This window comes from Solanum dulcamara, chromosome 3 (genome assembly GCF_947179165.1).
Source record: "Solanum dulcamara chromosome 3, daSolDulc1.2, whole genome shotgun sequence".
Classification (NCBI taxonomy): Eukaryota; Viridiplantae; Streptophyta; class Magnoliopsida; order Solanales; family Solanaceae; genus Solanum; species Solanum dulcamara.
In genome coordinates this window covers 1,177,269-1,193,006 of record NC_077239.1, presented here as the reverse complement: position 1 = coordinate 1,193,006, position 15,738 = coordinate 1,177,269, and the positions used below count along the sequence as shown (strand labels likewise).

The 15,738-nt window shown below is 31.0% G+C and overlaps 1 protein-coding gene across 1 annotated transcript; it reads left to right on the top strand.

Annotated features, from left to right (window-relative positions):
• Window positions 1-444: 444 nt before the first annotated feature.
• Window positions 445-4,762, top strand: LOC129882079 (F-box protein PP2-A15-like). Its single transcript, XM_055956224.1, has 3 exons — window positions 445-1,011; window positions 2,215-2,333; window positions 3,883-4,762. Exons 1-3 carry the CDS (start codon window positions 700-702, stop codon window positions 4,349-4,351), a joined length of 900 nt encoding a protein of 299 aa, XP_055812199.1. The 5' UTR covers window positions 445-699; the 3' UTR covers window positions 4,352-4,762.
• The last annotated feature ends 10,976 nt before the right edge of the window (window positions 4,763-15,738 follow it).

Genomic DNA, 15,738 nt, shown 5'->3' with positions numbered 1-15,738 from the left:
AGTTGCACAACATCTTGTCTAATCACCTATTCCAATGTTTTCTCGGCCTACCTCTACCTCTTCTCATGCTTATTATATTCAACCTCTTGCACCTACTCACTAGGGCATTTGCACATCTTTGTTTCACATATCCAAACTATCTCATTCTCACTTTTCTCATCTTGGTCATCACGAAGGTCACCCCCTACCTTATCCTAGATAACCTGATTCGTAATCTTATCGCTCCTAATATGCCCACACATTCTTCTCAGAATCCTCATTTCTGCAACATGCATCTTATGAAAATAAGAGTTCTTAACCAGCAAACATGCCCTATACAATAACGTCGATCTAACCATCACTCTATAAAATCTATCTCTAAACTATTTATCTAATCTCACTTCCACGCCAACCTCATACCTCTCATCACTAATATTGATGAAACATAAAGAAACATAGGAAATTTTACTATTTTCTTTTGGAAATTTGTTAAGAGTACATTACAAAAGTCTACTTTACAAATTGTCAAATCAAAAATTAAGAAAAAGGGTCCTTAGAAATTTCTTCCTACTTTCTCCTCCTATTAATATCTTCCCCCAACAACACTCCATTTCGTCCGTCACCGGCGCTGGCGACTACATCTATGAATTGACCAAATTACCCCTCTGTCTCTTCTAGAACAACCCCAGAAAATCGAAAGGACTAAAAGGTAATTTTCGTATGGGCGCATCATTGTCCAGCCTAACGGAGAACGAATCGACGGCCAACGGTAGACCAGGTCTCGGCGACATACCGGAAAATTGCGTAGCCTGTGTATTTATGTACCTAACCCCACCGGAAATCTGTAATCTTGCTAGGATTAACCACGCCTTTCGTGGTGCTGCATCTTCTGACGCCGTTTGGGATTCTAAGCTTCCGTCCAATTACCGCCACCTGCTCGACGTTTTGCCTCATAGAATATACGACGGCCTTTCCAAAAAAGACATCTTTGCTTTCCTTTCTCGTCCTGTTCCATTTGATGACGGCAATAAGGTATGTATAGATTCTTGGGGTTTATCTGGTATTTTCATTGTTTGAGCTTCTGGGTCAAAATTGGTATTTGGGATGATGTTCTTTATGTTTCGATGAAGAAATGCTTAAATTTTGAGTAGATTTTAAGTGGGAATCTTGATTTAGTTGTTTTGATATTAGTAATTATGCTGTGTTATCTGTGATTTACCAGCATCAAATAGACCTTCATGTTGAGATGGGAGTTTTCAAAGTGCTGAATTTACTTATGTTAGAAGTCTCTTTATTCCAAAAAGAGTAGTATTCAGAGTATGAGAGTCAACTTATTCAATTTTTTGTGTGAATTCGGACATCAAATTTGATATGAAATGAGCTTAAATGAAGTAGGGATTCATCTAGCTGATCCAAAATTGTTTGATATGAAATGAGCTTAAATAGTAGGGATTCATCTAGCTGATCTAAACTTCTTGTTTGTAACTGAGGCGTAGTTGTTGAGTTCAAACATCCTATTCTGTTCGTTTTTTTAAAAAAAAAACTAAAATTTACTCTCTTTTAATTTTGCTTGTCTTACTTTTTTTTAGTTAGTTTCCTTTTTTTTAGCAAATCCTTAATCCCAACTCTGCACATGACATCTTTAAAACCACAAGATTAAAGAGCATTTTGATACATTCTACGTATTTTTAGTTTGAGACCACAAGATTCAAACGTCTTTTTCACTTTCTTAAACTTTGAGCCAAATCAAAACCAGACAAACAAATTGAAACGGAGGGAGTAGATATTTAGAAACTACATAAGAAGTATAATGAATTATAAAGTTTTTAGTTAAACAACAACATACCGAGCGATATCCCACTTGTGGTATGAGGAAGGTAGAGTGTACTAGAGAGGTTGTTTCGGATAGGCTCAAAAAAAATGTTTATGAAGAAAACATAGTCAAAGAGGAAACTGTTTCACTTTCCAAATAGTGATAATGTGAACTTCATTGGGAAAGAAGTATTATTAGATTTCACTTCCTTTTTTATTGCTGACTAAACAAAAAAGATTACTTCCTGGGCACCTGGTTGGTGGGGAAAGGAAGTCGAGAAATTTGTAAATCTTTTTTTTTTGTGCCATTGAAGTTCACTTTTGGGTTGCTGTTGCTTTGTGGCTAAAAGTTATGGTGACAAAGTATAAGTGATGCTTTGTTTTGCTAATATATTCTTTTCTTTGGATGGGGAGAAATTGCAGGAAGTGTGGTTGGATAGAATTAGTGGAAGGATTTGCATGTCTATCTCCACGAAAGCAATGTTGATAACTAGTGGTGAAGACAGAAGACATTGGAACTGGTTTCCTACTGAAGAGTCGAGGTTAGATTAATATGTTCAATCTATATACAATAAATGTCTTAACTGATTATTCAGATCACTTGATTAGAGTACCGATAGTAAAAAGATCATTTGATTAGAGTACCGATTGAAAAAAGATCACTTGATTAGAGTAGTTGTCTATTTGGCATTAGCTTTCAGTTCATTCTCTTTTCTCTTGCAAACCACAGACAGGTTGTTCCAATTTTGGTTGGAACTTTTCTGATCTCATTGCCAGTATATGATTAAGATAGTGCCTGAGATTAATAACCTCTAGTTTCCTTGCCATGAGGGTAATCATTGCTAGTGCCTGCAAATGGGCGGGTTGGATCAGATATGGGAAGGCGAAAAAGGATTAGAGAAAAATGGATAAAACATCCGACCTGTTTGTATTTAATACAGGTGAGAAACAGGTAGAGTGAAGGATACTATGGATACCCATATTCAATTTTCTTATCTATCTCCGATGGTAAAACGAAAACGAATTAGAAAAGCTTTTGAAATAGTAAACTTTCTTTTTTGGGTAAAACAACACAAATCAACATGATTTCATGGTTGATTTTTTTCCCTTGCAAATTGAAGTTTCTTTTTTTTTTGGGTTCACTCAAACGCCACCAAGAGGCAACAACAACAACAAACCCAGTGTAATCTCATTAGTGGGGTCTGAAGAGGATAAGATGTACACAGCCGTACCCCTACCTTTATGAGATAGGGAGGTTGTTTCCTATTGACCTTCGGCAACTCTCCTTCTTTATCCAGGCTTGGGACCGGCAATGTGAGCGAGCACACCCAGGCGGAGCTAATGCCACCAAAGAGGAATAAACACAAACTAATAACTCATTTCCTTAAATTAAGGGAATGATATGATGTAGCATATTGATTATTTGAAACAGATCTAGAAAAAAAAAAGAAATTTGGCCTAATTATGAATCCCAGAAGGCATATTAACTGAGATGTGTTATACCGGCTAAATTCTGATCCAAGTCTTCCTTTTACTATAATCAAATAATTTTGTGTTGCAAAGGGAGTTGACTAATAGGAGTTATGAATATTTGTAATTTCTTAGTGGATATTGGATTTTGTCCACCACTTGTTGAAAGTAGAATAGAAGACAACAAAACCATGCTTTTCTTCTTCACTCTTTGAAGAGGCCTTGAATCCTTTACTATAGCAGCACATGAACTTCAGTTGATAATATCGGGCAATAAGATTTGGATAAATTTATGGATAGTTTGTCTTGGTCAATGTGCCTTTGATGGATAGAAGTTCTAAATTCCTATTTGTGAATGAGGAAGAAGATATATGGAGGACTTTTTAGTTTATTATAGCCAATTTCTAACAGGATTTTGGTCAAAAGTTCAAAATTTACTCTTTTTCTCAATGCAAAAGTTACTTTTAGTTCACTTTTTTGTTTGTTAAACTACCTCTTGTATGTCCACATATAATGCATTCCGCTGTTAGGAAACTGCTAGCATGCATTTAATTTTTTTTCAAACAAAGTAAGCTTTGCTAATGATGTCTAAAAAAATTTCTAATATTTCTGCTGCCATAGGTTCCATGTTGTGGCGTATTGCCAGCAAGTATGGTGGTTTGAAGTAAGTGGTTCAGTGAAGTTCCCATTTCCTCCGGATATATACACCCTAACATTTAGGGTCCACCTTGGGAAATTTTATAAGAGACTTGGTCGACGCTTTTGCAACTTTGAGCACACTCATGGATGGGATTTAGGGCCAGTTCGATATGAACTGTTTACATCTGATGGCAAGCATGCAGTGAGTGAGTACTCCATACATGATAGCGATCAAGATGATGCAAGTGCAAATATAAAGCGTGGTAACTGGATAGAGTACAAGGTGGGTGAATTTATAGTGAGTAGGTCCGACCCTGCTACTGAAGTTAGATTTTCAATGAAACAGATCGATTGCACACATTCAAAAGGTGGGCTCTGTGTAGATTCTGTATTGATTACCCCAAGTGATCTGAAAGCACGTAGAAGAAAAGGGGTGTCAAAGTATCAGTGAGTCATCTGTTTCTATTTTTTTTCCACTGCTCCCAGAGAGTTTTGGTCCTTCGGAATCAACCTCTCTACGTCCACAAGGTGGGGATAAGGTCTGCATACACTCTACACTCTCCAAACGTCACTTAGGTGGTTGTTGGTGTTCCGGAAAGTTTTGGTTGGGGTTCCGTTTTGCCGCTTATACTACCTAAAAATATTGGCTTCGTGGAGGATAGTCATTGCAATTTTTCACCATAGGTATTTCCCTGTGCCCATGTAAATGTTACTATGTCATCTTTGGTCAAGTTTTGTTGCATAGAATCTCATCTGCAAAAGATGATGAAAATATACTTGGGTTATCTGTCATTGATAATGTAAAGGTTCTTATATTATATACGTCAGTACTATATTTGAAGCACCCGCACCCTTCTACTTGTGTTATGTTAACTACTTATCTGCCGGTCTTTGATTGAACAAAGAGTTTGAGAAAGAAAAAAATTTGAAACTTGTGGGGTAAAACGATTCATGATTTTTTTTGTGACTATAAAATATCTCATTAAAGGGTAAATGAGAAGTTTAAAATTTAATTATTTCTAAATAAGTAAGTATGACATTTTTTTTTCTGGAACAGATTAATAAAAAGTATGATACATAAATCGAACTTAAAACCTAGTCTTCTAGGGGATGGCTTGGTCCAGGATTTCATGTCAATTTGAGATAAAATTTGGAATTAAATTTGGATGCCAGGTGTTGTAGCTAATCGAGTAGTTCTAGAAGCATGTGTAAAAGATTGTAATGAAGGACATGATCTTGCTCAGGAAAAAAGATACTGAGATTATTCGTGAGACTTGCAAATGGAGCACGGCACCATTGGATCATTAAGATAGACTTTAGTCCTTGTTCGATGGCTTTTCTACCGTTGCACTCAAGGGCTAATCTCCATCTGGCCTGAGAAAACTAAGGTAGACTTTTGTCCCTGTTTGATGGATGGGTCGTCAAACTCCCTTCTACCTTTGCACTCCGTTCGGTCTGAGAAGACCTTTGCATGTCTCCATTACCTTCTGGGAGGCCTACACAAGTGTGTGTGGCTGTAGTATTAGCTAAAATCAAATTTAATTTATATCAAAATTTTGGAAGTATTTATCTCATATAAAAGGTGAAATTATAATCCTAAAATTATATTCTGAAATTATAATTAGAATAATCTTCTTTTGAATCAAACGACATTGAAGAATGACTGAGTTGGTGTAACACGTAATATCTCATAAAAAATGTTAGAGATCGATTCCTCCTACTAACGCATTTTCAGTCGAGTTTGTCTATCGGATTTGTTTAATGTGAGTTGCATTTTTATGTAATCTGGAAGTAATTATATAAAAGTAGATTTTTATAATGCCCATTCGAAGAGTAGCGGCTACGACTTTCCATTGGTGGTTTAAAAAAAATGAAGTGAGATTTTGAGATTGACATTGGTCCACTGTGTCTACAAAAACTAGGTATTGATACTTTCATCTAGACCTTTTTGTTCATTAATTTGTAACAAACCTTTGAAATGTGGTTCAGATTTCAGAAAAATTTTATAGTGCATGTGACCTTGAACAGTTAGTACACTGATTGTTAAGTAGCTGTCTTTTTTATGTTCCAGCTCCTGTGGGTCTAGTTTAGTGCTTAATCAGACCTAGTGATAATTGAGGAAAATAAAGTTCAAACCTAGCAGATAACTACACTAATATATTTAGTGTAATTTTATAAGATCTGAAAAATATAATGTGCAGGGTAGAATCATCCAAACCTCCTTCGTCGACAAATTATATTATTTATATATGGTTAAAATAATTTTTATGTATATATAATAGATTTTGAACCCCCTTTGACAAGTTCATGTGCCTACTTATTTAAATTTTGAACCCTTTTAGTCAAAATTCTGACTCCGCCACTAATTTTGTGTATGCAGTTTTATCCCTATCTTGAGAAAAAGTATAAAAAAATCTTTTGATAGACCTCGACTCAAGTAAAACATAACACGAATCAATTATGCAAAGTAAATATAATAAGAAGTCAAACTGAAAAGTGAAAACAACGAAGAAGAGAACCATAAGAACAACAAATAATATGATAATCGAAGTCAAGGAGACAACATGTAATACTAAAATCGAAGAATAAAATAGTAGAGGAGTAATAATAAATAATAACCATATTTATAAGGAAACTACCTACTAACTTTCTACTCTAAGTCTCAATCCTTCATATATTCTTATCTAAAATCATGTCATTGATAAGCTTCAAATTAATATATCATATCATAACTAATTACTTCTCTCCAATACTAAAAAATAAAAAGATTAACTTTTTTTTCTACTAATTTGCTTTTTTTTTCTTCTAATTTGCTCTAAACCTTGGCATGCAGTAAAGATGAACTTTACTCACCCGAAAATATAAATTTTACATATAAAGTCAAAATTATTTTTATGTGTATATATAATAAATATTGACGTGTATTAGCTTTTTTTTTATGTATTTACATTTTTATATTTTGAACGTTTTAGTGAAAATTTTAACTCGCCACAATATGATACCTATCCTAGTGTAAAAAGTAGAATGTTGATTAAATAGTCAAAGTACTAGTAAGCTAACTGATTTTACTGTTATCCCCAATTAAATAATTGAGGTACGAGTAAATTGTCTAGACATTATCTAGATACATAAAAAGTTGATATAAATCCACAACTTTAAAATATGTCAAATTCGATATTAAGAAACTTATAAAAATTGAATCTATAAAATCTAAAATTCTAAATTCACTTCTGATCATATTACCATTATCAGTGATGGTATAGTCGAGGTACAATTAGCTAATCCAAACACTATCATTATAAAGAAGTTATCTATCCCTTAGACAGATCAACCAAGATCAAGATTTACTCTTACATGCAATAAAAATTAACTCGCATTTAATATTTATATCAATTCAATAAATACATAATAAATATACATATTTTGCATATATTATTATCACTTTACTATAGACATATGCCAATTAATGTCGAAGTGTCGTATATGTAGAAGTACAATAGAAAAGTAGGAGATTTTTTTATTTTAACTTATTCCGTTTTAATTTATTTGTCTGGTTTTTATTTATTTATTTTAAACAAATTTTAAATATTAACTTTCTATATATAATATTTAAAACCCCAAAATTTAATATTTGACATATTTTTAATTTAACATGATAAAATTCAAAATATCTTTTTTATTTTCGTAAATTTAAACAAACTAAAATGGATATATTTAATGTGTACGTGAAGATTTCATCATTAGGGGCGGCCTGTCCTTTGATAATAAAGGCATATATACTTGCAAATATTTATTATATTATAAAAGGACAAGCAAATACTATTTTGTATTATATGCTTCAACTAAATTCCTTGTAACTGTAAATTCAGAATTGTGGAGAATAGATTAATATATCATTTGATTAAGGTTTGAATAATCATGAATATTGATAGAGATAGAACATTCAAAAAATTGAAATTATATTGATAATAACATAAGATACTATTAAAAAATTAATATTTTCTCAATAAGATTTCTAGTTCTATAGATATTTTGATTGAATTTATGAAAAAAGTAAAAATAGCATGATGTTTTCACTTGGAAAAAATAAGAAGCTTTCCAGCATTTCACTAAAAATCTTTTTATTTTTTCAGTGAGTTGGTTCAATACAAAAAGGGTTGAAAAATTATGTTTTATAACATAAACTTTTCATTGATTTGCAATTGAAAAACCTTTTTTTCTAATCGTGAATATCCTACTTTATCACGACAAGGGCTAAAACTGTCATTTTTCTATCAGAGGGTAATAGTGTTCCTCATCGAATAGTAAAGAAGCAATTTTGGCCATTTTTTGAAATCTGTAATTATGAACTCAATCATTAAAATGAATTATAAATTTGATCAAATTAAAAATTTATAAATTTTAAATTTTGATTCTGTTTCTACTTACTGTGATAAAATATAAGAGGTGTGGGGGGGGGGGGGGGGTTAATATTTCTTTAGTACAAAAGAGGACCATGCATGTTGTGGGCTACTTCATATATTTGAGGTGTATCATAATATTTCATTAATATATGATCCTTTCAACTTCTTTTAATAAATAGCAAAATGTGTATCTCATTAAATTAACAAAATATGTACCTTTATTTTAAAATAAAATAAAATGTACCTTTATAGAAAGATTAATTTTGTGGTTGATAATTAAACACTTGAAGTAGCATGGACCATTTTCTTGTTAAAAATTATGCCATATTAGGCCTATAACATTATAGGCAACACGTTGTATGGTTAAATTAAATGTTGAAGTTTGATTAGATTTTTGTGGTCCCCTTAGTTGTATGATTTGAAAGTTGGATTAATTATATATATGGTCTCACATATTTTATCTTAATTTGTAGTAGGTATAATTTGATAAAAAAAATTTATTAGGTATTTTCGATTCTTATTTTGAAAAGACTTCTGTACTTATTCTTTAAGTGTTTATTAAGTGGATAAGTTAGTATTTAAAATATAATATCATCGTTAATATTATGCATTCGCACAACAAGCCGTAAAACCTTAAGCATGTTCCAGTTGAGGTTGATTTGTATAATAAAAAAAATGTCATATTTTATGTGGTTAATTTAACTACCTAATATGTAGATGCGGCTTGAGAACACACACAATTTTGTTTTATTTTTAGATTTGAACCGAAAGTGTTTAACAGGAACACTTTTATTGTGTATTTAGATGCTCAATTGAAACAACCCGCAGTTTTGATTTCTAAATAAAATTTAGTAGTAAGTCTAAGGATTTTCGATATATATTAAGCTTAACTTGTACCTTAATTAAGAGATTTTTCATTTCAAGATTCCTGATTTTTTTTTATCCTAGTTTATATAATTATGTTTGACTGGACACAAAATTTAGGATGTTTGGTCAAATCCTATAATTAGAAACGAAATTCTCATTTTGTGTTGTTAAAACATATCCCTAACAAAAAAGTCTTTACAATCGAAGTGAAATGAGTGACATGCTAACGCTACTAATTATGTATCAAAACCTAATTGAACTATCAGTGAAACGATAACCAACACCTTTCGAAAATCTTTCTACTTTTAATTAACATTATTTTTTTATTGTATAAAAATCTTTTTATATTGTCAATACATAAAACTTAAACCTTAAGCAAATCCAATCATTGTCCTTTTTTATAGGTTAAATAGTTAGTAGAATCTAACAGAATACTCTATATATGAATCTATTTTAGTACTTAGTTCAAGGCTCTAGTAGACAGTACACAATAGAAGGGCCTAAGTAGATACATTATAATTATTTCCTAGGATATATAATTAACAATGTTATAATTAAGTAACGTAGTTAATTTAATTTGTCACATTTAAAATCATTATCTAATAGAAGTTAAAAACTAATACTTTAGAGGTCGTCTGGTTCGTGGAATAAAGAATAATGTTAGATTATTTTATTTTGCATTTAGTTGGTTCTATTTGTTCTGGATTATAAATCCCCACATTAGTTATACTACAATTGTGGTATTATCTTTATACTACCTAACAATTCTGGAATAAAGCACCAAAATTAGCAAGATGCCCTTTGTTGAGACTCTTTTTTCCATTGAAGATCTTAGAATAAAATTGAAAATAAAAGTTTATCCTAACTTATCTAATGTGAAATCAAAAATATCATTTATATTAAAGTTTGTCTAGTGTCTGATTTGACCGTTTAACCACTCTTCTAAAAGAAAGGAATGTGAATGAGAAAGCCTCACAACTTGATATACAATGTATATTTCATTTTTAGTCCAATAAATCTAACATATAAAATAAAAAAATAAATTTACTAAATAATTTTATTATTAATTAATTTTCATATTATAATTTATCACTATAATCCCAATATAACTTGTTCACCGACTCAAGAACATCTAAAGGAATTCTCTTATTGAAATTACTCAAAATAGGTATTAGGAATACTATATTTTTTTTTATAGGAATACTATAATTACTTTTGATATTATAGGGATAGGGGTGAAGAAATTTATCCAAGAGATCCAACTACTACCAAATTTATTAATTACTGCCCTATTTAGAAATAATATTATAGCAGTAGTTTTTTGTACCAATAAATAGGAAGTACTATTTTTAGTGTTGACTCTAAAACTTAGAATAGTATACCCTATATATACTTAACTTCTTAGCCCACAAAATCAATTTCACTGAAATAAATGGAATAAACACTATTCTCTATTGAATACTTACAATGTCAATCACTCTTTTTACCCATACTACCATTCACTTTTTCACCAATTATCATCAGACTAGTAAATAAAAATGAGGTAAGAATATGTACTAATTAATTGTGATTAACGGGTAACAATTTATTATATAAAGACATGAATTATATATTTATTCAATTACATAAATATTAAATTCAAATTAGTTTTTCTTCTTTGTTTTTATTTTTCCCACTATTTATGTAGGAGTTAACACTCAATATATTTTTTTCCACCTTAATCATTTTGAAGTACATCCTGAAAGTTTGTCAACTACTTTTTTTAGTAGTATTATTAATGTATTCTTTTCACCAACTCTTTTTATTTCTTGTATAAAGATGCATTTGTTCAATTAATGTAAAATTTGAAAACCAAAATTTCTCTCTCTTTTTTTTTTCTTCTAAAAATGAAGTCTTTCCAAACTTGTATGAGAATGAAATAGATAAATGTACCAAAATGAATTAATTGTAGAGGAGATTATGTGAATGCATTTGAAATTGAAGAAGTACATGTCATTTAATTGCCACCACATTTGCTCAAATATATAATTATGCTTCCCAGCTAGTTAGGCAAGTCAAATAATGTGTCCAACAAGGAAGACCACTTAGGTCCAAACAAATTTTTGTTTTTGTTTTTATATATATAACAACAACAACAACAATCCAGTAAAATTCCACAACGTGGGGTCTGGGGAGGATAAAGTGTACGCAGACCTGATTCCTACAAATGTAGGACGGCTGTTTTCGAAAGACCCTCGGCTCAGTAAAATCATAAAAAAAAGCCAGATAAGGATAAGAAGTTCAAAGCGATATATATATATATATATATATATATATATATATAAAGGAATAATCTCTTTTTTTTTTAAAAGTATTTTATTGTTTTAGTCAATTTACCCAGAGTGAATTCGAGTTATTACAGATGAACTTTAAATACCATATATCAAAAGGGTGATCCAAGTGCACAAACTATTGTTTTTAAGATTCATATTCAAAGAATAGTCTAAATTTACAAAACTTTAGCCGCTTTAAAATTAAATCAGACTCACAAAATTATAATTGAAAATCAATGACCTTAAAATCTGAAGTTAGGCTTGTCAATGCTTAACTTTTAATTTATATTTGAATGCATGTTTAAAGTTATAGAGCTTAATTTACAACATGAATGTCTAAAGTTGACATAAACATTCAAAATTTGACATTAATACCCCACATGCATGAACTTCAATTTGTATACAAAAAGAGTAAACAATTCAAAAAATTAGAAAGTCATAAGTCATTTCTAATTTACTTAATTAGAAGTGTTTTACAGTATCTTTTTGATGAACATAGGTCATTTTTGTTAGTTTTAAAACACCTTGGAGGTGTATGATATTCCATACTGACAGAAATATATGTCAGAAGTTTGTAACAACTAATTAAATTTTAAATAATATTTAAAAACTTAATATATTTTAAATTGTGTCATAATAATCGACTATCTAATGTACATTCGATCTAATAAGTACCTTATATTAGAATTGAGGAATTCTATGACTCGGATCTCTTGTGCTCTCTTATTTATTACTTTTGTCCCCTTCATTTCGGAAGCAGTTTCTATTTCTACATCCTTTTCTTCCTCACTTTCCACTCTTTTTTCTATTTTTGAGGCTTTTTAAAGTTTCTTAGTAATGGCGAAACGATCATTATGAGTAAGGAAAATTGTCGATGAATACTTAATTTGTGGGGTTTGTAGATTAAAAACACTAAATCGATGAGATGTCATTATGAAGAACAAAATAAAAACAGGGCTTTTAGAATAATCCAACAAACGCAAGCTTTTGACGATAGACATCTAGAATTTGCTAAAGATTTTTGTAATATTCGTTAAGGATATTTAGCTAGTAATGACCGATAATTTTGACACCATATAAATTTCCACCATGATTAGACATGAAATAAGAATTCTTCATTTTGTCCTTGCTTTTTTTGAAACTTTTAACAGAAGAGTTAAATGATTTGTGAGGTGTGGGAGTAAAAACATAAGATATCTTTAATAAGGGGACATTTCAAATGCGACCTAGGTATTTTTATGTGGACCATAAATGATTTTTCAGCATATGAAATGTACTAATGGTTAATTTGCATGCCCTTGTTACAATATAAGCACTCTATCCAAAGGTTGAAACATGGTAAAAAGTTTTGTTTTATGGTCCATCGACGTTTTCTTTAAGCAAGGGCATATATATCGAAATGATGCAAAATTATTTCATGGGACTTAAGAATTGAGACCTACAACTTAGCTTGTTCGATATCAAATTTAAATTTTATGTATCTATTATTTTAAACGTGATCTGATATATATATGTATGTATGTATTTTAATTTGGTAGGAGTAAGGTCTGCGTACACTTTACCCTCTCCATACTCCACATTGTGGGATTTCACTGGGTTGTTGTTGTTGTTGTTGTTGTTGTAGTAGTATGTATGTATTTTAATTTGGCCTCAATTGATCACATTTATACTCTCCAATTTTGTGTGCATATAAATGGATAATTAAATATGTATAAAGTTAAACAAGCAAACACGCGTGTCCTATGTGACATTTCACACATAGGACGCCACATTGGATGTCGTGTAGGATGTGAATTGTTATGTAGGACACCAAGTAGAACGTGTGTGTCTACTTATTCAACTCTATATAAGTTTAAGTGCCTATTTGTGCACACGTGAGATGAGATCAAATTAAATAGCATATTATGTCTATATTTTACATTAAACTTTAACTCACTTCTCAAGAGTTTTCGGTACCACAGACTTACCGTTTAGGTGACTTAATATTATTGTCTTTTGTACATTGTCAATATATAAAACTTAAATATTTTATCATTTAAGTGATCTGATACTAAAATTTTTTATTTTTTTTAAATATATATCCGTGTATAAAAGTTAAATTCATAATTAGTGAAGGTTTATGACGTACAATACTAAGGTTCTATACCTATCAAGCCCCATTTTCAGTCTGTTGGTCACGTTTTTTGGGGATTCTAACAGTACCCTTTAATTTAATTTCTTCTTCCCCTCTGTTATATATATAAATTGAATATTAATTGAATGTGTTCATAATACAGGTCCACTTACTGATCTTTTTACACAACTAGCCAAGAAAAAAGACTGTTTCTCTGTGAGTTGAATTTTTGTGTAAGTGAAAAGGAAGGTTCATAAAATGCATGGACCTAACTTTAGGTATCCATCTTGACGGGCGGATAAGTATTCTTTTATATTAGATCAGTAATTTTTCGGAGTAAGTCTTGGATATGAATACTCTCTTTGATAGGGAGATTTATCCTTGCTATGGGATATTTGAATACAAATTTGAATTTAGTCGAGTTTCAATATAAAAATTGAATATCGACAGAAAAATAAAAATTAAGAAATTCAATATTTGTATCAGTAAGAATTGTAGTGGAGTGGTAAGTAATTCCTTTTGGTAAGTGCATGATTGTTGGTGCATACTTTCAATTCCCACTTAATACATTTGAAGGGGAACTTGGTGTAACTAGTATAGTGATTGTCATATAAGAGGTCACGAATTCGAGATATGAAAATAACCTTTTATTAAAAATGTGAACAACAAACCTTTGTGGTCTAGTGTTTTTCCGAACCTCACACATAACAAGAGCTTAGTAGAGAGGGCTATCCTTTTTAAGAGTTATAGTGGAGTGATAAGTACTGTGTCATTTTTAATCAGAGATTGCAGGTTTAAATCTTCTATATGGAGTCGTTTCTGCTAGGGAGCGTCTTACTTTCAATGTGCAACTTTCCGATGTGAATTAGGATTTTAATTTGTCAGCACCCAATGTGGATGTTAAACACAATAGCATAGTACTCTTAATGTGAAACTTTTGAGTGGAAATCTAAATCTAGCCAGACTCTCATAGGGGTGTGCAAAAATTAATTTAACCAGCAAATCGAATCAAAAAAAAAAGACATTGTTGGTTTATTGATATTGGGTTAACGGTTTTATAAAAAAATTATTCTGTTATTGATTCGATTTTTGATTTTATTATTTTGATTAATGGTTGAACTGATAACCCAATAAGATTATATTAAAATTATTAGTCTACTCCTAATTATATAACAATGCCTTTAACATTTTACTAACCTTATTTTCTAAATTTTAGTATTATTTCCGTCCATAGGCAACAAAACTAGCCTCTTTGCGTCTCTATTGGGATACCTTCTCTCTTATCAACACAAATTAATATTATCTTCTTTGTTCTCAATTTTAAATCTGATTGTGACAAAGACAAATAATTAATACTGTTTCTATAATTTATTGCGTGAGTCTTTAGAATGAATTCAAACAATTATGTCTAGGCAAAAATGATCAATGTCGTATAAATTTATTTTGCATTTCTATTCTTACTACTATTTCTATTTTGTGCATATATGTTTATATGATCATATGAACATTTTCTTATTGGTTAAATCAAAATCGAACGATTAAAGACAAAAAAATTCGTGATGAATATCTTATTAGAATATATGAAAATATATTCTGACAGATTGTAACAGATTGTATATATTTAGTTCCTAATATAGAGATATTTAGTTTCCTTAATTATAGCCTAATTATACTCTTCTATTTGTGTGTATAAACTATTGAGATTAATGAAATAGATAAAGGGATTAATCTCTTTTATGGTATCAGCTGTCTAGGGAAAAATCTGACTTCTCCTTCTTCTAGGTCTTCCGCTGCCGCAGCACCCCTTCTCCTTCCTCGTCCTCTCTTTTCTCTCATCATGTCTAACTCCAAATCTTTCTTTCATCCTGCTCTTGCTGCCTCCAACATCAAGAAACATCTTTTCATCACTCTTGAGATGGAGAACGTCCAATATTCCACTTGGACAAAACTATTTAAGATTCATGCACGATCCCTTCGGGTAATTGATCATATTATTCCTCCGATGGTAGGAATGGAGAAATGGCCTCAATAGGAGAAGGACAAAGAATTGTGGTCCACCGTTGATGCCACCGTTCTCCAATGGCTCTACGCTACTATCTCTCATGATCTGTTGCATACGATTCTGGAAACTGACACCACGGCG

Bases quoted from the DNA above. Each gene is read 5' to 3' on its own strand.
- LOC129882079 (XM_055956224.1), top strand. From the start codon at position 700: ATGGGCGCATCATTGTCCAGCCTAACGGAGAACGAATCGACGGCCAAC. The intron at 1,012-2,214 runs GTATGTATAGAT...GAGAAATTGCAG, and splicing joins CATTTGATGACGGCAATAAG to GAAGTGTGGTTGGATAGAAT. The intron at 2,334-3,882 runs GTTAGATTAATA...CTGCTGCCATAG, and splicing joins TTTCCTACTGAAGAGTCGAG to GTTCCATGTTGTGGCGTATT.